The following is a 25165-nucleotide window of genomic DNA, read 5'->3' as shown; positions in this document are numbered from 1 at the left end:
TGATAAGAGTGACATTATGAAAAAAAACCATACAAATCTAACTGCTGATTTTTCAGTTCAGTACTGATACTATACATGCATTCATTAACTGCCAGGAGCTCCTTTACAGTCAGCCAGTCGTATAAGGCGCCGCGATTCACTGTGCAGAGTTGCGTCCCTTGAGCGCGCCAGGAACCTATGATTGTGGGTTCGAATCCCGATTCGCCCCCATTATGTTTCTAGGTCTGTCAGCACCATACACGTACTCGTGGGTTTCACCGAAGTGGTAAACGTCTGAGACCTGCATCACTTCGGGCTTTCCTCCCGCCTTATGCTAACACGGTTAGATATAACTGGAATACTGTTAAAAGTGGTGTTAAACCCAACTCACTCACTCACTCACTCACTTTAAAGTCAGCTTTACACAGCGTTTTAACAGCCACACTAACCTTGATATGATGGCTTGATATTTCACAAAATGTAACATCCCGTCCACATTGAGTATACAACAGTCATTCTGTTCATACATCTTTACTTTCGCAGTAGCACTCGTTGTAGAATAAGTGGGAATAGGTCGCTGGTTGTTGGGGTCCTGTGAAGGAGCTTCGTGTGACATTTATTAACTCTACACATTCACAAATAATGTTTGTCTGTTTCGTTTCAGTGCAAGAAATGTTGTGTTTACTGCCAATTTTCCGAGGTTCGATCTGGAAAAATAGTTTGTCTTACAGGTAAGTGCCTGTGTGTTTTGCACGGGACTATGACGGATAAACAACTGATTGACCTTCGATTATGGCTCCTGGGACTTTTCTGTAACACACAAATAATGTATACAAAACAATTAAATAAAAGCGGCAAAACCCTTTCCATATTCACAAGAAATCTCAAGTCAATTGTAGGATTCTGACTATATCATGAGTATGTGTTTATGAATCACTATCAAATAGCGATGATACCAGGTGCTAGCGAAAAGATGAGCATATCTTGCCCTACTGCTGACTACCTTCTCAAAGACATACGATATGGTAAAAGTCAAAATAGGGAATCGGACATCATTTTTGTCACTCATGCGTTAAAATCCAACTTATGGAAAGCTTCACTAAGGCCTGAAATGTTGTGACGCTCTTTGAAATCTTGGTAGAAAGAGCATGCTCGATTGTACCTCAAGAGTTGTGAAATGTTGACTCCAAGGGCTGGAGCTGCTGCAATATTGCTCGACATGAAGGGACAGTTGACTAATGGAAAGTTGAAGTCATTCCTCTTTTCATACAGCCTTGTGGAGAGACTTGTGTCACTCTGAATAATTATGCATAGATCTTAATATGACACAGATGAAGCGGTTACACTGGTCTCCTATATTTCTAGTTCAGGTGGGTAAATCAGAGGAAGGGAACTGTCTATTTCATGGTTATTGAACGATATCAGATCATCGAAATACCTGGAGCTTAAGTGAAACTTCTTGACTAAATTACCTTGTTTTGACTTGGATAATCCCATCAGAAATTGTGATTCATACGCATAAGGAAACAGATCAGCATGCAGTGGAGCGCAACTGGTTGCCATGGCGATACCTACTTCTTGCCTAATGTCTCACCCCAAAATTGTACATAGATGTTATCAGTAAGTAAGAACAGCATTTGACTAATTGTTTTCTCAAAACACTTCAGAAGAGGTTTGCTTTCTGAACCTTTGAAGATAGGCCTGTAACTAGATAATTTTTCCTTAAGTTTGTCATGGGGAATAGTTGCTTACAAAGTTGAAAAAATAAATGTTCGAACAAAAAATGGTTCTTTTCTGAGATTGTAAAAAGTCAAGGAAATCCTTTGAGTTTTTGAGAATCCTCATGGCATTAATTGTACTTACTGTGAAAATGACCTATTCTACCCCGGAATCTTCACGGGGCGACTATAAATGATGAACAGGTATGGTAGCAGTATGATGAGTTTTAACGGCACGAAATATGGAATTTACATCATGGATGAAATGGTGTTCATAGAGGAAAATGAAGCTGTTGGTGGTTCCAACCCTTTTTTACACTGAGTTTTGCCCGGGAATGTTACTTAAATTTAAGACATCAATTCCCTTGTTTGCAAATTTATAATTCAAGAACACTCAGTCTTTTTTTTTTATTTGTTGGAGCCTGTTCCTGGTTTGGCCCAACGTTTCAAAGCAATATCACAAACTATGCTATAATCTCTCGTCGATCACAGTTAATAGGCCAATCAAAAACTTGTAAGATCATGCTCTTACTCGGTGCAATCGTAATGGTTTTAAGAAGAGGCAACAACTCTCCCAAATGAATGGTATAATGTGGCGTTCGTTCTTTCCTCTAACCGTGACTCCGTTGACGTCTTTGGGATGCCAGAAACAGGCTCAATACATTCACCACGGCAGTCCTTTGGTTATAAAATGTTGATAATGTAATATGACAGTGTAATAAAGTATTAAACAATAATGTAAGTGTATTACATTGTTTCTATCAAGATTCAGTAGAAGTTCATAACATTATGTTTTAGCAGTAATTCTGATGTCTAGAATGTATTACTATCTAATGTAAGCAGTGGTGTGGAAGTTACTATATTTTTATGTTTTTGGGGTCAGGCGCAATCTTGAATCTTAAACTTTCTACAAGGTGAGGCAGGTGAAATTGGATTTAACGTCACGTCCAAGATTATTGCACTCATACAGTGACATGCATGAACTTCTACCTCCGGACAGACGCTCTACCACTAAACCACGGTCCCAGCGGGGTTTTTAGAAGTCTGGACACCTGTAGATAACATTTACAAAAACAATTGACTGCTAGTAGTGTGAGATAAACACTTTTTATATAGCAGTGTATTTTATTGTTTTACAATGATTGTAACATTGTTACAATGTGAAACACGTTGGATATTCTTTGTTGTAATGGCACTGTGTAGCTTTCCAATAGCTAGTTGTGTATATGGAAACACTATATCAGGGGGCACGGGTCGCCCAGTCGTCTAAGGCGCCGCGATTCGCTTTGCAGAGTTGCGCCCCTTTGGGGAAACCTATGATTGTGGGTTCGAATCCCGATTTGCCCTGATTATGTTCCTAGGTTTCTCAGTACCATACCCGTGCTCGGGGGTTTCACGAAGTGGTAAACGTCAAAGACCTGCATCAGCATCAGTTTAGGCTTTCCTCCCACATTAAGCTCATTTGCCGCGATATAACTGGAATACTGTTAATAGCGGCGTTAAACCCAGCTCACTCACTCACAACATTTGCACAAATAAAAAGATATATGTTGTTCATTTGCACATATAGAAAGGTACCTGAGGTACATTTGCAATCACAAAAAGATACCTGAGGTATAGTTGCACAAGGGATAGCTGAAAGATAGCTGTTGTTCATTTGCACACATAGATCGTACCTGAACTACATTTGCACACTTGGAAAGGTAACTGAGATACATTTCTGTGGTATATAAGCCGATAACGACCCCCACAGCATAACGTAAGAACTCATGACTTAGTTATGCTGAATAATGTCATCAGCTGAAAATGATCGGACGATATTTATGTGCAGTTTAGCGCTGTCATCCATGACAGTTTGTTTCAAGAACATCCTGATAATAACACGAAACTATCTCCAGTCACAGAATAAATACCTGAAATTTAATTTGATATGGTAAGACTATACCGTTAGCCGAACTACAGCCGAACTGCATCACATGCTACAAGAGGTTACTTACGAAATAGGGGGGTCAGGCTCGCTGGATTGTTTAATTCATGTACTCGTATTCCCATTGCGTTCATCGAAGCTCACGATGTCAATCACTGGATTGTCTGGTCAAGAATTGATTGTTTACAGAACGACGTCATATAGCTGGAATATTGCTGAGTGCGGCGTGAAACAACTAACAAACAAACAAAACATGCTGCATGTCGAATGTATTCTTATTTGCATGCTATACCATCTATACAAACATAAAGTATTGTGAAAATCGAAGGACCATTGTGCAGCACCGGAAGCTGTGTAAGGCTGGACCTGCTGGAATGATGCTCGATATAAGGGGAAAGTTGACAGTCGGAAAGTTCAATTCATTCCTCTTAGCATGCAGTCTTCTCGGAAGTGGAAAACATGAAATAATTAAAGGTATATTTATGTGTTCAAGATATAATCTTGATTATTCCAATTGCCGATTCATTATAAAATAGAGAATTCTGAAAGTGTATCACGTCCGACTCACTGACTGGGGTTTGACCCGTGAAGATCCGGGTTAGAATAGGTCTTCAACAACCCATGCTTGCTCTCCATTGCGTGGATCGATGCTCACGATGTCAATCACTGGATTGTCTGGTCCAAACTCGATTATTTACAGACAGCCGTCATATAGCTGGATTATTGCTGAGTACGGCTTGAAACAACAAACAAACAAACAAAGACTCTGGTTTTATTGACTGGTATTATCATTTGTGTTGCAAGTGTCAGCCCTGATTTATAAGCCGGTTAAACAGGTATGTGGTAATATTGATTTCTTAGTCAAGAAGGCTAGGGACGTAACACTATCTTCACAACCGGAGTCCGTGTACCTAGTGGTGCACCCTGAACATTCAAGTCTGGAACACTGTATACTTGTTATCTTCTAATCAGCGGACGTCTCGGGATGTTGGAGTTGGTAGTCTAACCAGTCTCAGCATCCTATACTCTTCTGAGAACACATTGTGATGATATCACTCCGCTCTAGTGACTCTGCGGTCTCTTGCCAAGCATTAAGTATTTTCTTGATGTTTGCATCTCCCGCATGGACAATAGAGAGGTGTGGGCTTGAGTCTGCTGTCGTTTTCCGAACAATTGGCGTCACGCGGTGTCGAGCTATATGTATTGAGAAAGGCTTAAAGATGAATTTCGAATACAGTTATGAAAGTTTATCCTGCGATCGTTCAAGTGACAAACTAAAGATGATCATGGAGAGGGGGTTGCATGTCATGCTTTCAAACACCAGATTCCGTGTAAGTATGTGTTTTCAGAAAAGTATTACCTACACTCAAATTACAGAGAGTGAGTGTGGTTTTACGCCGCTTTTAAATATTCCAGCAATATCACGCCGGAGGACACCAGAAATGGGCTTCACACATTGTACCATGTGGGGAATCGAACCCCGGTCATCGGCGTGCCGAGCGAACGCTTTAACCACTAGGCCACCCCACCACCCTTAGTATTCTCAGATTTCAAGTAAGACATACATCTAAAGATTCAGGACAATTGCCAGTCATAAGACCATATATCCGAGATCTGATGCAAAAGAAGTGGGACACCGAAAAAGGTATATATAAATTACAGGAAATAAAACCAACTATTGGTTGCACCTACTTTGGTTGTCAGTCCAGGGCCCACTTGCACAAAGCGATCTTAGCACTACGACTATTGTAAGCCAATGTAAATGTATGGGAGTTACGGTCATCTTAGCGCTAAGATCGCTTTGTGCAAGTGGGCCCAGACGTGAAGACGTCATAATACGACGATGTCGTATTGGCCATAGTAGGTATACACATGAATATATATTGAAAGGTGAGGATCCTCCATTTTGTATCCCTTGTGACGAGAGAATCACGTTCAATCATGTCCTGCTTGACTGTATAGATTTTGCCATCACAAGGGATAACTATTTCATCTATAAAGGAACTTTTTTATCTTATAATTAAAGTAACAAAGTTTGTTTTCATAAATTGGTAGGATATGAATATTAACTGAGATTGTCAGTGGCTGTGCCCTTGGTGGGGGTAAAATTGTATGTATGTAAGCCTACGTCATTCAGAGTATTTTTTATGTCTGCCAGTGTTTTTATCGTAGAATATTTGTTTGTTTTAATCTCCGGGTAAACCCTGTCAATAATCATCACCAGAGACTAAAGGGATGGTGTAAATCCTGCTGGGGTCCATGCAGGTAGCAAAGGTACTGTAAGTCCCCATGGTCAGTATGGTGGCCTAACTTTTGTTGCTGGTGATATATAGCCCGATTTTATATTGTATTGTTATGAAGTCAAATTTTATGGTTATATACTAGTTTTAAAATCCATATCTGTGATAAAAATAATCTGGTGCTTTTCCTGTCCTTTGTGTACAGAGTCTATAGTCTATATGTATGTATTATTACTGTACAACCTGATTTAGTCACGGTATGGCTTAACTATTGCCGATGTGACTATAAATCTGATGTCTGATGTGAAATGTATGACTTCTTCGTGGATAACATATATGTACAATTTTCGGATAGGAAATGTAGGCAAGAAGTTAGAAGTAGGTATCCCCATAGGTAGCAAATGTGCTCCACTCCTTGTTCATCAAAATCAAAACATTTCATTTCATTTTTCATTTTCATTTGTTTGTTGTTTTACGCCCCACTCAGCAATGTTCCACCTATGTGACGGCGGTCTGTAAATAATCGAGTCTGGACCAGATAATCCAGTGACAGACATCATACGCATCGATCCACGCAATTGGGATACGATGAAATGCATCAACCAAGTCAGCGAGCCTGATCACCCGATCCCGTTAGTCGCCTTTTACGACAAGCATGGGTTGCTGAAGACCAATCCTAACCCGGATCTTCACGAGTATCAAGGAATTTGGCCAAGACCAACTTCAGGTATAGGGATGATCTGATGTTCAATAACGGTCAAATAGCAAATTCTTTTCACTAATTTACCCACCTGAAATAGAAATAAAAAAGAACAGTGAAGCCGCCTCATATATTTCATATTTACATCTATGTATAAAAACTAAGAGTGACACGAAACTCTCCCTATAACACTGAGTGACAAAAGGGATTTAAATTTCCAAATGTCACCTTCCCCTTCATGTCGAGCACTGTTCCTGCAGCTCCAGGCTTTTGTGTTAACGATTAAACAATCTTTGAGGTACAATCGAGCTTGTTCTTTCCACGATTTTAAACAGAACCATGTGACTCTTGCCCCAAAGTTGTTTGATCGGGGTGACAATAATCAACGCCTCAGAGTCCAATTTTGACGCATCTGTGACGAAAACGAATTTTGTAACCCATCAGAAAAATTACTTTTTCAGTAGTTAATATTGTATGTATGGTTGCATGAAAGTACATGTATGTCTTCCCCAATCGCCAACTTGCATCAAGCAAACTACGTTACTTGCCTTTGCATGTGTTTATGATAGGCTATGATCACCGATGTTCAGGATACGCTAACCTTTTTGCAAACCTCTAGTATCATCACTATTTGATCGTGTTTCATAAAACATCCCCATGATATAGTCGGACTCGTTATATATCGTTATTTAACTCTATTTGTTAGTGATTACTAAACATATATTTTGTCGTCTCTTCTTTTAGCAGAGAATGAATGAATGAATGTCTTTATTTCCTTCATATAAACCCGAAGTGTCATATTCGATCAAATGCTTTCTCGTTATCTAGAAGTGCTGTGTAGATACATGATCCCATTGGATTACAAAACGCAACCAGAGCATCCAGGCATCCATCTACGTCTTAAGTATCACGTGAAACAAAACTAGTATTGATGTATAAGGTTATCCCGTAAATTGTTGATAAAACTATTTGAAAACATTCAAACATTCCGAGGGAGTGATACCATATTAAAAACAACATATAATATTAATGGACTTCTATCATATTTCAATAACATGCTCCTCTGTCATGGAGAGGAACTCTAAATTTAATAATTTGACGTCTATATGTAAGGTGTACAGATTGCAGAAAAGTAATTATATCATAGCAACTGTCATATCATAACACTGACAAGTATGTGTAAAACGACCCCAAAAATCAATCAAAAGTAGTATTTGATTATTTGTTTTCACCAAATTCAGATAATACAAGCAATCATTTTAATTTTCGATTGATGTTACGAATAACAACTGCCGTAAACAAAGTGTCATCGAGTGGTTAATGGGGGAACGAGTCGAAGTTAAAGGGAGAGTGAGTGAGTGAGTGAGTATGGTTTTACGCCACTTTTAGCAATATTCCAGCAATATCACGGCGGGGGACACCAGAAATGGGCTTCACACCATGTATCAATGTCTGGAATCGAACCCGGGTCTTCGGCGTGACGAGCGAACGCTTTATCCACTAGGCTACCCGACCGCCCCTGTTTAAAGGGAGAGACTGGGGTGAATAGGCCATTTTATTCTTTGGTGTAATAAATTGACGAACGATTTCACTCATGACATTGTTACCACACACCCCCAACACCACCCCACCCCCACCCAACACCAACACCACCGGGACTTTTAATGTCATTTTATAGTGTGTAAATCTCTTTCAAAGCAGCAAGTCAAACCACTAATTTAGGTTTACATTTTTGTGTTGATAATTATTCCTGACCTATTGGTCTAGTTTAAGTCGATAGAGACCTATATTATATACATGCGTTACTTGTTACTCTACAAAACTCTTAGCATAACTTAGTATCATGGTATCATGAAGGAAGTACACCTGTTTTAACTTGATCATCTATACTTTATGCAAGCTAGAACTTCCATGGATATATTTTTGTTTTAATCAGCAATAAGTCTGCTGAGATCGAAGGCCTTATATACGAATCTGAGACTTTTGAAATGTACGTTCCTTTTGCTGTGGATCGTGTAGTCTCACTTTGTGATTGGATATATACAGATATATAACCATAAACAGCTGCGGATAGGGTCTCTAATAACTGCAGGTCTCTGGGGTAATCATGGTGAAGGTTTGCAGGAACCAGATGTTTTTTTATTCTTTTAATGTTAAAATATTTAAAAGTTGGGTAATCTTTTTATTTGTCTCTTTTTCAAAATATGTGACATCATATCTTTTGGTGGAGGTTATTTTAAAGTTTTTGGAGATACATGAAGTATTCTGCCGTTGTATTTTTCTGCTTCACGTACATTTCCTTAACCTGTATTTTGCTACTTCATGTTTCCTCGGAAGTGGATACCTTAATTGCTAATACAGAGATGATACTAGAACTTAACTTGAACTCCAGTGGTATGCATGGTATTGAATATGAAAAATGTTTCTACACCAAACAAATATGTGATATATTAAGTTCCTTTTTCTTAGATGTTGGGGGTCAAATGGCTTCTCAGAGTGAATCAATCGTCATTAATGGAGTAAGATCAAAGAAGTATGAACTAAAGTTTGGAGTGCCTCAAGGCTCTGTCCTTGGCCCAATACTTTTCACCACCTACACCCTACCAGTAGCAGATATAGCAAGATCTCACAATCTAAGCTTCCATCTGTATGTTGACGATACACAATTGTATCTGGGATTCCGACCGTTGACTACATCATCAGTCTGCATTACCTTTAAAGCAATCTCAAGCTGTATAGATGACATCAGATGCTGGATGAGAAACAACTTTCTCAAACTTAATGATGACAAAACGGAGCTCTTCATTATCAGCTCTAACAGATGCAGTCCAAAGTACGACGTTCCTGGTTTGCAAACTGGGGACTGTGCGGTTGAGCAAAACTTTTGTGCCCGAAATCTAGGCGTGATCATTCACTCAACACTCAGTCTGGATAACCATGTAAGCATTACGCGCAGACAGCTTACTTTCACGTCAGGAACATCAGACAGATAGCAAGATATGTAGACACAGCATCAGTCAAGTGCCTAGTCAATGCATTCGCAACATCAAGACTTGACTATTGTAATAGTCTTCTGTATGGTATCCAGCAGCAGCATCTGGATAGACTACAGCGTGTGAAAACCACTGCTGCCAAACTCATCACACGTAAGTCAATGCCTGAACACATTACACCCGTCCTGAAAGAGCTGCACTGGCTACCTGTGAGACTCAGGATCGTGTTCAAGCTGATCATGTTTGTCTACAAATTGATCCATGGGTTATCCCCAGTATACCTCCAGGAACTCACTGTCCTTTACCCACCTGGATGGTAAAGGACAAACCAAACTACAGCTTGCTGTTCCACCAGCCAGCAGAACAACATATGGCGACAGAACCTTCCGAAAAGCAGGCGCAACTCTATGGAATGCACTGCCCATTGATGTCAGGGGATCTGAAGATGTCAACACATTCAGCATACGACTGAGCGCTCTTGAGCAGCGAGTATATCTGGATAAGTAGCGCTATATAAATGATTAATTTAATTTAATTAATAATTTAATGTGCACCAATAGGGTGCATGCTTAATCACACCCGCGGGAAATGCAAGAACCTTTCTAGATCAGCTTCAAACAGAGCTAGATTATCACGAGATATGTTGTGTTTGGTGCGTTTTTTATCAAATGTCAGATGATAAGTCCTTCATTGCCATTTATGGAATTTACTCTATCCTGGTGCTCCTGGTGGATTCTCTGGATCATTTCTTGCATTGCTGACCCGTCAGACCTACCAGAAGGTGGATCGTCTTCAAGGCACTCCCCGCGACGCTTAGACGCTGCTGCCCACCTCCTTACAGTGGCATAGGAAGGGGTATCCTTCCCGAGTGTTGTACTCACATCTCAATGATGGCTTTTCTGTATTAAGATTTTTTTCTGAAACTACTTGATCAATGAACATTCCTGAAGTTTGTCCATGATCCAATGGTCACAAACCCATGTTCATTGTACTGACTTGTCACAGCGAAATAATGTCGACAATTGACATACGTGTTCATGAATATACTTGTAAGACATCATTTAATGTCCACAACCATTCCCAGAGACCGAGAGAAATGATATTGTTTTTTTAGTTGTTTTTGTTTTTGTTTTTGTGTTGTTGTTTGTTTTGTTTTGTTTTGGTGTTTGTTTTTGTTTTGTTTTGTTTTGTTTTGGGTTTTTTTGGTTGTTTTTTTTTTGGGGGGGGGCAGGGGATGTGCAGCGCTATGGGTTTCAAAATGGGGTTAATCATGACGCTAAGGAGAACTTGTTTCTTAATTTGAAAAGTTTTTGTCTATCACAGTAATCGATCTGTTTCGAAAACACTAATAATAATTGTCTTCTATCACATGGGAACGACTTTGACCATCGTTGCTCACATTGCATTCATAATTATCCGTGGTGTTTGCTTGTGAAAGGAGTTTTGACGATATTTGAAATCTACACGCACACTAAAAACATTCTTGGTAAATCTTGATATACACTAGTACTGTAAACTTAAATGGGTACTACTTGCAGTGTGATTCTTGCCGTCTGACCTTCCAATGTTATGAGGCCCGGTCTGGAGAAGTTCTTTGTGTCACGGGTAAGTGTCTTATGTCTATCTGGACTAACGTACGTCGGGGTCGGGGTAGTGTCTTATGTCTATCTGGACTAACGTACGTCGGGGTCGGGGCAGTGTCTTATGTCTATCTGGACTGACGTACGTCGGGGTCGGGGTAGTGTCTTATGTCTATCTGGACTAACGTACGTCGGGGTCGGGGTAGTGTCTTATGTCTATCTGGACTAACGTATGTCGGGGTCGGGGTAGTGTCTTATGTCTATCTGGACTAACGTACGTTGGGGTCGGGGTAGTGTCTTATGTCTATCTGGACTAACGTACGTCGGGGTCGGGGTAGTGTTTTATGTCTATCTGGACTAACGTACGTCGGGGTCGGGGTAGTGTCTTATGTCTATCTGGACTAACGTACGTCGGGGTCGGGTAAGTGTCTTATGTCTATTTGGACTGACGTACGTCGGGGTCGGGGTAGTGTCTTATGTCTATCTGGACTAACGTATGTCGGGGTAGTGTCTTATGTCTATCTGGACTAACGTACGTCGGGGTAGTGTCTTATGTCTATCTGGACTAACGTACGTCGGTGTCGGGGTAGTGTCTTATGTCTATCTGGACTGACGTACGTCAGGGTCAGGGTAGTGTCTTATGTCTATCTGGACTGACGTACGTCGGGGTCGGGGTAAGTGTCTTATGTCTATCTGGACTAACGTACGTCGGGGTCGGGGTAGTGTCTTATGTCTATCTGGACTAACGTACGTTGGGGTCGGGGTAGTGTCCTATGTCTATCTGGACTAACGTACGTCGGTGTCGGGGTAGTGTCTTATGTCTATCTGGACTGACGTACGTCGGGGTCGGGGTAGTGTCTTATGTCTATCTGGACTAACGTACGTCGGGGTCGGGGTAGTGTCTTATGTCTATCTGGACTAACGTACGTCGGGGTCGGGGTAAGTGTCTTATGTCTATCTGGACTAACGTACGTCGGTGTCGGGGTAGTGTCTTATGTCTATCTGGACTAACGTACGTCGGGGTCGGGGTAGTGTCTTATGTCTATCTGGACTAACGTACGTCGGGGTCGGGGTAGTGTCTTATGTCTATCTGGACTAACGTACGTCGGGGTCGGGTAGTGTCTTATGTCTATCTGGACTAGCGTACGTCGGTGTCGGGGTAGTGTCTTATGTCTATCTGGACTGACGTACGTCGGGGTCGGGGTAGTGTCTTATGTCTATCTAGACTGACGTACGTCGGGGTCGGGGTAGTGTCTTATGTCTATCTGGACTAACGTACGTCGGGGTCGGGGTAGTGTCTTATGTCTATCTGGACTAACGGACGTCGGGGTCGGGGTAGTGTCTTATGTCTATCTGGACTAACGTACGTCGGTGTCGGGGTTGTGTCTTATGTCTATCTGGACTAACGTACATCGGGGTCGGGGTAGTGTCTTATGTCTATCTGGACTAACGTACGTCGGGGTCGGGGTAGTGTTTTATGTCTATCTGGACTAACGTACGTCGGGGTCGGGGTAGTGTCTTATGTCTATCTGGACTAACGTACGTCGGGGTCGAACCCACAATCATAGGTTTCTGGCGTGCCGAAGGGACGCAACTCTGCACAGCGAATCCCCTTAGACGACTGGGCCACTAGTTTGTACTGATTTAGGATGATATAGCCAGGGTCAGGGGTTAGGGGTGCAACCAGGGTTGGGGTTGGAGGCTGTAGTCAAGGTCAGTGTCAGGGTCAAGGTTGGGGTTGGAGTCAGGGTTAGTGACAGGGGGTCAAGGTTGGGGTTGAGGGTGAGTCAGGGTTAGTGTCAGAAGGTCATGGTCAAGGTAGGGGCGTTGGAGTGGGTATTTAGGACATAACATTGTGTAGTTGTGTTTACATTTTTCAGTTAAAACATTGTGTTACAGCAAATTCTACTACTCTTCCAGCGACTACACAGCAGCCGACTACCCCAACACCGACTTCTCCACAGCTGACTACCCCAACACCGACTACCCCACAGCTGACTACCCCAACACCGACTACTGCACAACCAACTACCCCAATACAAACTACCCCACAGCTGACTACCCCAACACCGACTACCCCAACACCGACTACTGCACAACCGACAACCCCAACACCGACTACTCCACAGCCGACAACCCCAACACCGACTACTGCAGAACCCACTACCCCAACGTCGACTACTGCGGAACCGACTACCCCAACACCGACAACTCCACAGCCGACTACCCCAACACCGACAACCCCAACACCGACTACTCCAACACCGACAACCCTAACACCGACTACTCCACAGCCGACAACCCCAACACCGACTACTGCAGAACCCACTACCCCAACGTCGACTACTGCAGAACCGACTACGCCAACACCGACTACTGCAGAACCCACAACCCCAACGCCGACTACTGCAGAACCGACTACGCCAACACCGACTACGCCAACACCGACTACTGCAGAACCGACTACAAGACAATGTAAGTCCCGAAAGCCTGATGCTGCCCTCCTCATAGCCAGCAAGAAGGGTAACCTCGCCCGGGTCCAAAGCATCTTGAAACATTGTCACGTGCACATCAACAAGCGAGGGAAAAAGGGGAACACGGCAGCAATATTAGCAGCACAAAACAAACATACAAATGTGTTGAAGTGCCTGGTCAGACACGGAGCACGTGTGAGGACAGTGGATAAGAAGGGTTACAGCATGCTGCACTGGTCCTGTTTCCATGGGTTATTGTCAATGGCACGATTCATCCTATCGCTTGTCCATGTGGAGATTAACGGTAGAGAGATTGAGCTGGGGAGGACACCGGTGATGCTGGCAGCATTACACCACCATACAAAAGTAGTGGAGATGGTTGTGAATGAGGGAGCAGATATGTCTCTGGTGGATAACAATGGTAACACAGTCCTCCATTGTGCAGCGGCTGGAGGGGATTTGGAGACGGTGCAGTTTGTGGCCTCAAAGATGAAAGATTTGAACGTCAAGAACAACAAAAAGCAAACGGCAACCAAGTTGGCACAACAAATGAAATACGATACAATCTTCAGGGATCTTGTAGGAAAAGGGGGCCACACGTGTTAAGTGAGCTGAAGTGAAATAGGGTTTTACTTCGCATCCATGATTATTGCTCTCATATACTGCTCTCATACTGCTGATACTGGTCCGGGCTGGTGCCGATTTTATAGTGCTAACACACTAGGATACCATGCCACAGTTTAACATGAATACCCCACTCAGACACAGTGACTCCGAGCCGACCAGTCATTGCTTTAGGCCCTTGGTGACAGGGTAACAACAAGTACCATATTTTAATGTATTTTGGTATAATACGGCCGGGGTTCGAACCGCGGACCTTTCGCCCTCGAGGCGGGCGCTCTGCCGCTAGACCATTTAGTCGGCCACACGTGTTGACGGTTGTGTTTGGTCCAAACATTGAATAAAAACAATCAACACTGACCATGTGATGTAACCATAGTTTCGTCTATATAATTTGTATTTCTGTAATGAACGTCTTTGTTTTGTGATAAAATTTGATGATACATTTTTCGTCAAATATGTTTTATCGCGCTGTTTAACGCCGCAGCCAACATTATTTCAGTTACTTGTTAATTACAAGCTCATATACACATTAAACACATCTGTTACATCTGTGGTATATACGCCAACCCTTCTAAACAATGTCTGTTTGTGTTGACTGAGTGTCTATCTGTGGTATTTACCCAACAACTGACTGTCATAGTCACTGATCGTGGTATGTGTCCCCAAGAGGGATTGCCAGTGCCAGTGCTAACAACACAACACACACAGACACACACCTGAAGTGGAGCTGCAAGCTCACATCCCGGCCTCGATTCACCACACAACACACACAGACACACACAACATATGGTGCTGCATGCTCACATCCCGGCCTTGATTCACCACACAACACACACAACATGTGGTGCTGCATGCTCACATCCCGGCCTCGATTCACCACACAACACACACAGACACACACAACATATGGTGCTGCATGCTCACATCCCGGCCTTGATTCACCACACAACACACACAGACACACACAACACGTGGTGCTGCATGCTCACATCCCGGCCTTGATTCACCACACAACACACACAGACACACACAACACATGGTGCTGCATGCTCACATCCGGGCCTTGATTCAACACACAACACACACAGACACACACAACACATGGTGCTGCATGCTCACATCCCGGCCTTGATTCACCACACAACACACAGACACACATAGAGACACACATAGACACACATAGAGACACACATAGAGACACACATAGACACACATAGAGACACACATAGACACACATAGAGACACACATAGAGACACACATAGACACACATAGAGACATACACAACACATGGTGCTGCAAGCTCACATCCAAGCCTTGATTCACAACACAACAACTGTTTAGGTGTCTATATTTATTCAAGCAATAACTCATCAAAATACATGACATAAAAAAATCATTCATTAATGATACAAACTGATTCAAGACACCATGATACCAAAACCATTCCATTAAATGGTTATTGTCAAACAAATAACAGGAATGCTCTAAATTCTTAAAAATAATTTTGGTTTGCGGACACCTGACATGTTCCTTCCACACTATTTAATCAATCACATGTACCGTATTTGTGGAACAAGAGAATGAAACGTGCTGAAGTAGCAGCATGGGGTACACACAATACAACAATGATGAAGTCAACAAAATCCCAATAAAATCCCAATAGCTGTTTAGATCTTCCTTTGATGATAGGGTGGTCAGGTAGCCTAGTGGTTAAAGCGTTCAATCGTTACGCCAAAGATACTGCTAAAAAGCGGCGTAAAACCATACTCTCTCACTCCTTGGATGTAAACAGGAAAAAAGTGAAACATTGTAAAATTCATCATTAGGAACAAAACCTAATGTACAAGAATGTGTTAAATTATTTGATATCTGCACTATATTACCTTAAACCATTCCCAAATTGGCGACCATTTTGTTTGCGATTACAATCCAATGTCTTCCTGTTTAATACATGACTAAAATGCTAATAATTCATGACAAATTTGCCTCTTACTGAAATAATTCTGACTCCATATTACTAAGTCTATCAGGTAAAATACAAGTAGCAGCAGAGTGGCCCCCAGGAAACATCAATTAACAGTGAAAATCATCAAGCTGGTTCTGAAAACAGGTCCAAGATTTGCAATGCCACTCATTTTGGTTATGCAAAGAGGAACAACATATTTATAATTTGTCCAAAGTCACTGACAGACCTTGTGACTTCCGGGCTGGCTTTCATCCTGCGTCTGGACCTCTGTACCCAGAAGTTCATTATGTGTGAAGTTCTTATTTTGTACTGAAAACTGTACACATTCATCATAAATTACGCAAATTGTCCTATTCTAAAAACTGTACACATTCATCATAAACTACACAAATTTTCCTTTTCTAAAAACTGACAATGCCCAGTGACATGTCGTCAGTGTTTTCTTCATGACATCCACTCCAAGCAACAGCTTCTAGAGGGACATCCACATGAAACATCACTCAATGAAAGGAAACTATTAGCAAACCACAAAGACTTGGAAACTAAAAATGCCGTTCAGGAAATATAAAAGTATACAATAAAATTCTGACTTTGCAAAAACTCACATTAAAATCACATTTCGTACCTAAAAGATCTCAAATCCCAAAAATTGCAAATAAAATGATTAAAATAGCATTCAATATCATTCAACGTTGGTATCATTTACCCAATATCTAGTTATAACACGACACAAACAGAGCTGCTATTTAGCCAGTTTTAAAAGGCTGTTCTGTCAACAATATACAGACAACGTCAAAACAAACACGCGTTGTACGCCGTAGCAGCCCCCTAAGTTCGTTTTCATGTTAGGGAGCCAAGCGGCTCCTAATATGAATATCTTAGGAGCCAAACTGTCAGATTTTAGGAGCCAACAGATATTTAAACAGATATTGTTGCCAGTAATGTTTACTTTAAGGTAGTCAAGTGACAAGCAGTAGATAAATTTAGGTCGCCAATCATAGAATAAAGCCGCATTTGGTCAGCAAAATGGTCCCTACTTAGAGGGCTGCGTAGAAACGAACATTTGACTGATCGCCCTAGCTGTGAGGCTGCAGGTATTACTACCAACACACATACTCTAACACAATGGTAACTGTGATTACAATCATTCATGGATAATAATAATAATAATATTAATATCAATAATATTAATTAAATATACTATAATCCTGAAAATGCTCAATGGGTTGATTCCATTTCTAACTGGCAACACAACAAACCACTTGTCAAGACAGGACATGAGAGCTTGATAACTTGTTAACGCTCAGCACTGTAAAAACTGTGCGCGGAATACGCATAAAGTCGGAAAGCGCATGTAAAATCCCAAACTCTCTCTCTCTTGTGCACTATGTAACCGTTCCCTTCAAATTACTTGGGAATGAAAACAACCAGACCCAATCTTGACATGTCTTGGGTTTTCAACCCAAAAATTGCAAGGCAGAATTTGAAATGGAGATTTTGAATTTAGTTGACATCATAAAATGAAAACAAATTCTTACAAGGTCATTATTTTGCTTTATCAAACACTGTACATAATGTTGTGCATTGAGCATGCCTTGGGTGTATAAAGTCTAGCGCAATTTAACAACCCACATGGTTTTGACAAAACAAACATGACAAAAAAATGGGGCAAGAATTCTTCCTTTTATTATGACCTGTCTGATCACACAATCTCCCATCAGAAACACTCCCAGAAGACATTCTCCCTTGTGCAAGATTATGTCCTCAAACTAATAGCAACTTGTATGACCACCAACTGCTAACCGCTTGAATAGCAGAGCCATTAGTGATGTCATTTGGTTGTGGCGTCATGGTAACCAATGACATCACAATGGCCTGCAAAGCACTGTGATGCAATTTCATTGCAGCGATATCTACAATGTAGATATCGCTTGATCTCACCCCAGCATATCTCCTCTGGGAGTCAATTTGGATGATAAACTAAGATTATCAACCTACAGACATAGTGACCTGGTCCCCGTTCCTGAAAGTGATCTTAGCACTAAGGTGATCGTAAGTCCCATACTTAAACATAGGCTTACAATCATCGCCACACTAAGATTGCTTTGACCTTCAGTTATTAGCTGCCCAACAAAAAACATTGCTTGGCGTCAAAGCATCAAAATTTGATTCTATCTCCTGCCAAATTCGTAAAATGATTGAGTACTACATTCTTTTTAAATCCAGTATGGGAGTTCCTATTCATTTCACTGTTCAGTAGAATTATTGAACTAAAAATCTTTTGCGTTGTTTCAAAGGGTCTTTTCTCGACATTGGTATAAATATCTTGAACTAAACCATGGATTTTAACAGGCGTTTTTGTTAAACCACTTCATTAGATTAGGTACAGAAATTTGAACCAACATCTGTTCAGGGTCTGGTTGTCACAAGGATTCCATCGATTGTATGTTAGAACTTTGGGTTACACCCGTATAAGGGCTTTTCTGTGCAAATGATGACTGCTACCCCCCGCAAGCTTTACCTTTCACATCCTGACAACCAATCAGAAGACCCTCTCACCCTGACAACCAATCAGATGACCCTCTCACCATGACAACCAATCAGAAGACCCTCACACCCTGACAACCAATCAGAAGACCCTCTCACCTTGACAACCAATCAGAAGACCCTCACACCATGACAACCAATCAGAAGACCCTCTCACCATGACAACCAATCAGAAGACCCTCTCAAAATGCTGATCAGGATTGTGGGAAGGTCTGTGTGCTGGTGCATGAGGATGGACAGGTCCACGACGGCGGGGCGGAGCCAGGTATTCAAACATAGACGTCGTATGCCGCGACAACATCTGCGTCAGCTCTGTTGGCATGGGATCCGACCAGAATAAGTCATGATTCAAAGCAGTGTCACAGTCCAGCCTCTTAGAGGGGTCCAGGGTGAGAAGCTTGTCGAGAAGATCAATTGCATACTGATCACGAACATACGGCTTTAACCTCTCCCTCACCTTCCTCTTCTGGCCTTTGGGGAGCTCAATCTTCCCATACAGCTCGAGCTTATCCACCCCGACCCACACCTCCGGGTTGATGGACCCACACAGCTGGCTTATGAGCTGGAGCTGATGCTGCTCCGTGTTGCCCTGCATAATGGGTGACCGGGTCCACATCTCGGCCATGATACACCCTGCCCCCCACACGTCAATCTGGGGACCGTAGTTCCTCTCCCCTAGAAGGAGTTCTGGTGGCCGGTACCACAGGGTCACGACTCGGTTAGTGTATCGGTTAGGCTGACTTCCTTTCGCAGCACTGAATGCACGCGCGAGACCAAAGTCAGCCAGTTTGAGAGTACCATTCTTGGTGATGAGGATGTTGGCTGCTTTCATGTCGCGGTGGAGGATCTTGTTGCTGTGGATGAAGTAGAGGCCGTTGAGCAGCTGCTGCATGACCTTCTTAATCTCCCCCAGCGTGAACTTCACATTGGCGTTACTCAACAGACCGGCCAGGTCATGCTCACAGAACTCGAAGATGAGGTAGAATGTGCTCTTGAAGCGGTTGTATGGTCCTGCTATAATAACAATAAACAGGTGTCATTATCTTGAAAACAAAATGTCTGGCTTCATTTTCATAAAGGTCTTTTATAACCATTATGACTTTCAACTGGGGCAAAGGTCTAATCAGATGATTAGTTTGTTGTTTAATGCTGCACTCAGCAATATTTCAGCTACATGAAGGCAGTCTGTAAATAATTGACAGTCTGGACCAGACAATCCGGTGATTGACATCATGAGCATCAATCCACGCAATTGGGATACAATGACATGCATCAACAAAGTCAGCGAGTCTGACCACCCAATTCCGTTAGTCGCCTCTTACAACAAGCATAGTCACCTTTTACAACAAGCATGGGTTGCTGAAGATCTATTCTAACTCAGATCTTCACGGGTCACAAGAAGCATAATCACCTCTTACGACAAGCATGGGTTGTTGAAAACCTATTCTAAACAGGAGCTTCACAGGTACTCTATGAAGAGCACAATGTTTACGGAGTATATGCTTCAGATGAAGAATGAAGGAGTAGGCACATACATCGAAACGTGTTCCTTTTAATAAAGAAGGTGACATCCATAAATTCTCTCTGGCATGTGTATCACTTCTAAATGCAATTTTAAAACTTGAAGAGGCTATTTCATCCCAATCTAATCCCAGCTGCCAACCCTGCAGTGACAGTGTGACTCTCTCACCTTTGGTTCGGCATATCTCCAGAAGGTTGACGACGTTCTCATGCTTGAGGAGCTGCAGGATCTTGATCTCCCGTATCGCCGTGATGGGGAACTGAAACATACCACAGATACAGGCACAGGGCCATGCACATGAATACATGACCCTGAACCAACCCAGCCCAGGTTAGAGATAACAGAAATACATACCCCTTCTACTCAGCCCAAGTTTAGTAATAACAGAAATACATACCCCTTCCAATCAGCCCAAGTTTAGAGATAACAGAAATACATACTCCTTCCACCCACCCAGCCCAAGTTTAGATATAACAGAAATACATACCCCTTCCACTCGACCCAAGTTTAGTAATAACAGAAATACGTACCCCTTCTATTCAGCCCAAGTTTAGATATATCAGAAATACGTACCCCTTCTATTCAGCCCAAGTTTAGAGATAACAGAAATACATACCCCTTCCACCCAGCCTAAGTTCAGATATAACAGAAATACATACCCCTTCCACTCTGCCCAAGTTTAGAAATAACAGAAATACATACCCCTTCCACCCACCCAGCCCAAGTTTAGTAATAACAGAAATACATACCCCTTCTATTCAGCCCAAGTTTAGATATAACAGAAATACATACCCCTTCTACTCAGCCCAAGTTTAGAGATAACAGAAATACATACCCCTTCCACTCTGCCCAAGTTTAGAAATAACAGAAATACATACCCCTTCCAGCCACCCAGCCCAAGTTTAGTAATAACAGAAATACATACCCCTTCTACTCAGCCCAAGTTTAGAGATAACAGAAATACATACCCCTTCCACCTACCCAACCCAAGTTTAGAAATAACAGAAATACATACCCCTTCCATCCACCCAGCCCAAGTTTAGTAATAACAGAAATACATACCCCTTCTACTCAGCCCAAGTTTAGAGATAACAGAAATACATACCCCTTCCACCCAGCCCAAGTTTAAAAATAACAGAAATACATACCCCTTCCACCCACCCAGCCCAAGTTTAGAAATAACAGAAATACATACCCCTTCCACCCACCCAGCCCAAGTTTAGAAATAACAGAAATACATACCCCTTCCACCCACCCAGCCCAAGTTTAGTAATAACAGAAATACATACCCGTTCTACTCAGCCCAAGTTTAGAAATAACAGAAATACATACCCCTTCCACTCGGCCCAAGTTTAGAAATAACAGAAATACATACCCCTTCTACTCAGCCCAAGTTTAGAGATAACAGAAATACATACCCCTTCCACTCGGCCCAAGTTTAGATATAACAGAAATACATACCCCTTCCAGCCACCCAGCCCAAGTTTAGAGATAACAGAAATACATACCCCTTCCACTCGGCCCAAGTTTAGATATAACAGAAACACATACCCCTTCCACACGGCCCAAGTTTAGAGATAACAGAAATACATACCCCTTCTATTCAGCCCAAGTTTAGAGATAACAGAAATACATACCCCTTCCACCCAGCCTAAGTTCAGATATAACAGAAATACATACCCCTTCCACTCGGCCCAAGTTTAGAAATAACAGAAATACATACCCCTTCCACCCACCCAGCCCAAGTTTAGTAATAACAGAAATACATACCCGTTCTACTCAGCCCAAGTTTAGAAATAACAGAAATACATACCCCTTCCACTCGGCCCAAGTTTAGAAATAACAGAAATACATACCCCTTCTACTCAGCCCAAGTTTAGAGATAACAGAAATACATACCCCTTCCACTCGGCCCAAGTTTAGATATAACAGAAATACATACCCCTTCCAGCCACCCAGCCCAAGTTTAGAGATAACAGAAATACATACCCCTTCCACACGGCCCAAGTTTAGAGATAACAGAAATACATACCCCTTCCACTCGACCCAAGTTTAGAAATAACAGAAATACATACCCCTTCCGTTCGGCCCAAGTTTAGAAATAACAGAAATACATACCCCTTCTACTCAGCCCAAGTTTAGAAATAACAGAAATACATACCCCTTCTACTCAGCCCAAGTTTAGAGATAACAGAAATACATACCCCTTCCAGCCACCCAGCCCAAGTTTAGAGATAACAGAAATACATACCCCTTCCACTCGGCCCAAGTTTAGATATAACAGAAACACATACCCCTTCCACACGGCCCAAGTTTAGAGATAACAGAAATACATACCCCTTCTATTCAGCCCAAGTTTAGAAATAACAGAAATACATACCCCTTCCACCCACCCAGCCCAAGTTTAGTAATAACAGAAATACATACCCGTTCTACTCAGCCCAAGTTTAGAAATAACAGAAATACATACCCCTTCTACTCAGCCCAAGTTTAGAGATAACAGAAATACATACCCCTTCTACTCAGCCCAAGTTTAGAGATAACAGAAATACATACCCCTTCCACTCGGCCCAAGTTTAGAAATAACAGAAATACATACCCCTTCCACCCACCCAGCCCAAGTTTAGTAATAACAGAAATACATACCCGTTCTACTCAGCCCAAGTTTAGAAATAACAGAAATACATACCCCTTCCACTCGGCCCAAGTTTAGAAATAACAGAAATACATACCCCTTCTACTCAGCCCAAGTTTAGAGATAACAGAAATACATACCCCTTCTACTCAGCCCAAGTTTAGATATAACAGAAATACATACCCCTTCCAGCCACCCAGCCCAAGTTTAGAGATAACAGAAATACATACCCCTTCCACTCGGCCCAAGTTTAGATATAACAGAAATACATACCCCTTCTATTCAGCCCAAGTTTAGATATAACAGAAATACATACCCCTTCTACTCAGCCCAAGTTTAGAGATAACAGAAATACATACCCCTTCCACTCGGCCCAAGTTTAGATATAACAGAAATAAATACCCCTTCCAGCCACCCAGCCCAAGTTTAGAGATAACAGAAATACATACCCCTTCCACTCGGCCCAAGTTTAGATATAACAGAAATACATACCCCATCTACTCAGCCCAAGTTTAGATATAACAGAAATACATACCCCTTCCACTCGGCCCAAGTTTAGACATAACAGAAATACATACTCCTTCCAGCCACCCAGCCCAAGTTTAGATATAACAGAAATACATACCCCTTCCACACGGCCCAAGTTTAGAGATAACAGAAATACATTCCCCTTCCACTCATACCAAGTTTAGATATAACAGAAATACATACCCCTTCCTTCTCATTTTCCATGAGAACTTTCTTCATGGCAACCAAGCTCTTGGTCTCACGGTTCCTGGCCTTGAACACCTCCCTGTAACATTACCACGGTTATCATTTACCATTAGGACTGCCTATCGATATAGATTACAGAGATCGATAATCAGTAACTAAATATCGATCAATTATCAATAGCAACATCGGAGAAATAACTTTAAGCTAATATGTGAGAAAGTCCCCAAAGAAATCAACATATTTCATGCCACTGGTGAGCAGTGACACATTTACACATGAATTAGGGAGGTACGGGTGGCCCAGGCACCGCAATTCACTGTGCAGAGTTGCTTCCCTTGGGCCAGAGACATATGATTGTGGGTTCGAATCCTGATTTGCCACAATTATGCTTCTAGGTTTGTCAGCACCATACCCGTGCTTGGGGGTTTCACCAAAGTGGTAAACGTCAGAGACCTGCATCAATTTGGGCTTTCCTCCCACATTAAGCTGACATTCAGCTGATATAACTGGAATACTGTTAAGAGCAGCGTTAAACACAACTCAAGTCACTACACACAGATTATTTATATTGACATTTGAGATATAACAAAAACAGTTTCTTTCCTTCTTCAACAATTGACATTTTTGACAATAACTAGTCTAAAATCTGAGTTTGATACCAGTGTAAGCATCTACGTTGAAATGTTTATTGCATGGAGCTTGTTACTGGTGTAATAGTGTAAAAAATCTACATCAGAAACATAGCTATATGCAATACAACAGAAGTTGTAAAAGTATCCATCAAATTGTATCTATTTACTCAGGTAAGATACGCCCGTATCCCCCTAAAAAATATAAAGAATTAAAAGGATTGAGCAGCAATACATACATATTTAATTTTTGGAGGAGGGGATAGGGTCTTTCCTTTACTCATACATAGGTGTATACAGAAACCCATTTATCTAGTTCACAGTTCAGTAGTACCTAGCTGTGTCACAACGACCCTTACAAAGGTAGTTTTTGGTATTTGTACACAACACAATACGAATCGTAGTAGGACAATATGGGGTTTTTAATACCATAAAGGGTCGATATTGTCAAAATCACTCGCAGTTCATTTTGAAACAGCCATCGTTGATGATGTATCCTATGAGTGTCTCAAACTCAAATAACAAAAGATCAACTGTCTCAACAAACAATCGATTGTGGTTGGTTGAATCGATATTACTGGTGCAAAGGCTAGGTTTTGAGTTGTCAATCACGAAGTTCACTGCGCTAAGACGTACACATGACTTCCTAGTTGCAAGTCACTCCACTGCCCAAGACAGTTTTCATCCTAAGACGTAAATTTCAACTTTCCAAAGCTTCGTCTTACCCAAAAGTGCCCTGGCCAATTTTCGTGAGCTTTTCATATTTTTCGCTGGCATTTTCACAATAGGGAAACACAAGGTCTTCTGTCTGACTACTCATTGCTGACAGAGCAGGTCTTTTTTCTTCGATGTTACATTATTGCACGATCAAGATCCAAGAGCATGATTGTTTTGTCAGCCTATGTGTACTACGTCA

General features: G+C 41.8%; 1 protein-coding gene across 1 annotated transcript; it reads right to left on the bottom strand.

The window, feature by feature from the left end:
- Window positions 1-18368: 18368 nt before the first annotated feature.
- LOC139459931 (cyclin-dependent kinase 9-like) lies at window positions 18369-25152 on the bottom strand. The gene is made up of 4 exons (XM_071241667.1): window positions 24975-25152; window positions 23618-23699; window positions 20440-20530; window positions 18369-19763 (listed from the first exon to the last, which is right to left on the bottom strand). Exons 1-4 carry the CDS (start codon window positions 25067-25069, stop codon window positions 18919-18921), a joined length of 1113 nt encoding a protein of 370 aa, XP_071097768.1. The 5' UTR covers window positions 25070-25152; the 3' UTR covers window positions 18369-18918.
- Window positions 25153-25165: the final 13 nt, after the last annotated feature.

Source organism: Haliotis cracherodii, unplaced genomic scaffold (assembly GCF_022045235.1).
Source record: "Haliotis cracherodii isolate W230 unplaced genomic scaffold, xgHalCrac1.p SCAF_13, whole genome shotgun sequence".
Lineage (NCBI taxonomy): Eukaryota > Metazoa > Mollusca > Gastropoda > Lepetellida > Haliotidae > Haliotis > Haliotis cracherodii.
The sequence above is the reverse complement of the archived record's forward strand: the minus strand, read 5'-3'. Positions and strand labels throughout refer to the sequence as shown.

Bases quoted from the DNA above. Each gene is read 5' to 3' on its own strand.
- LOC139459931 (XM_071241667.1), bottom strand. From the start codon at position 25,069: ATGAGTAGTCAGACAGAAGACCTTGTGTTTCCCTATTGTGAAAATGCC. The intron at 20,531-23,617 runs GTATGTATTTCT...GGTATGTTTCAG, and splicing joins TGGAAAATGAGAAGGAAGGG to TTCCCCATCACGGCGATACG. The intron at 19,764-20,439 runs GTGAGAGAGTCA...TTGTTATTATAG, and splicing joins GGAGATATGCCGAACCAAAG to CAGGACCATACAACCGCTTC.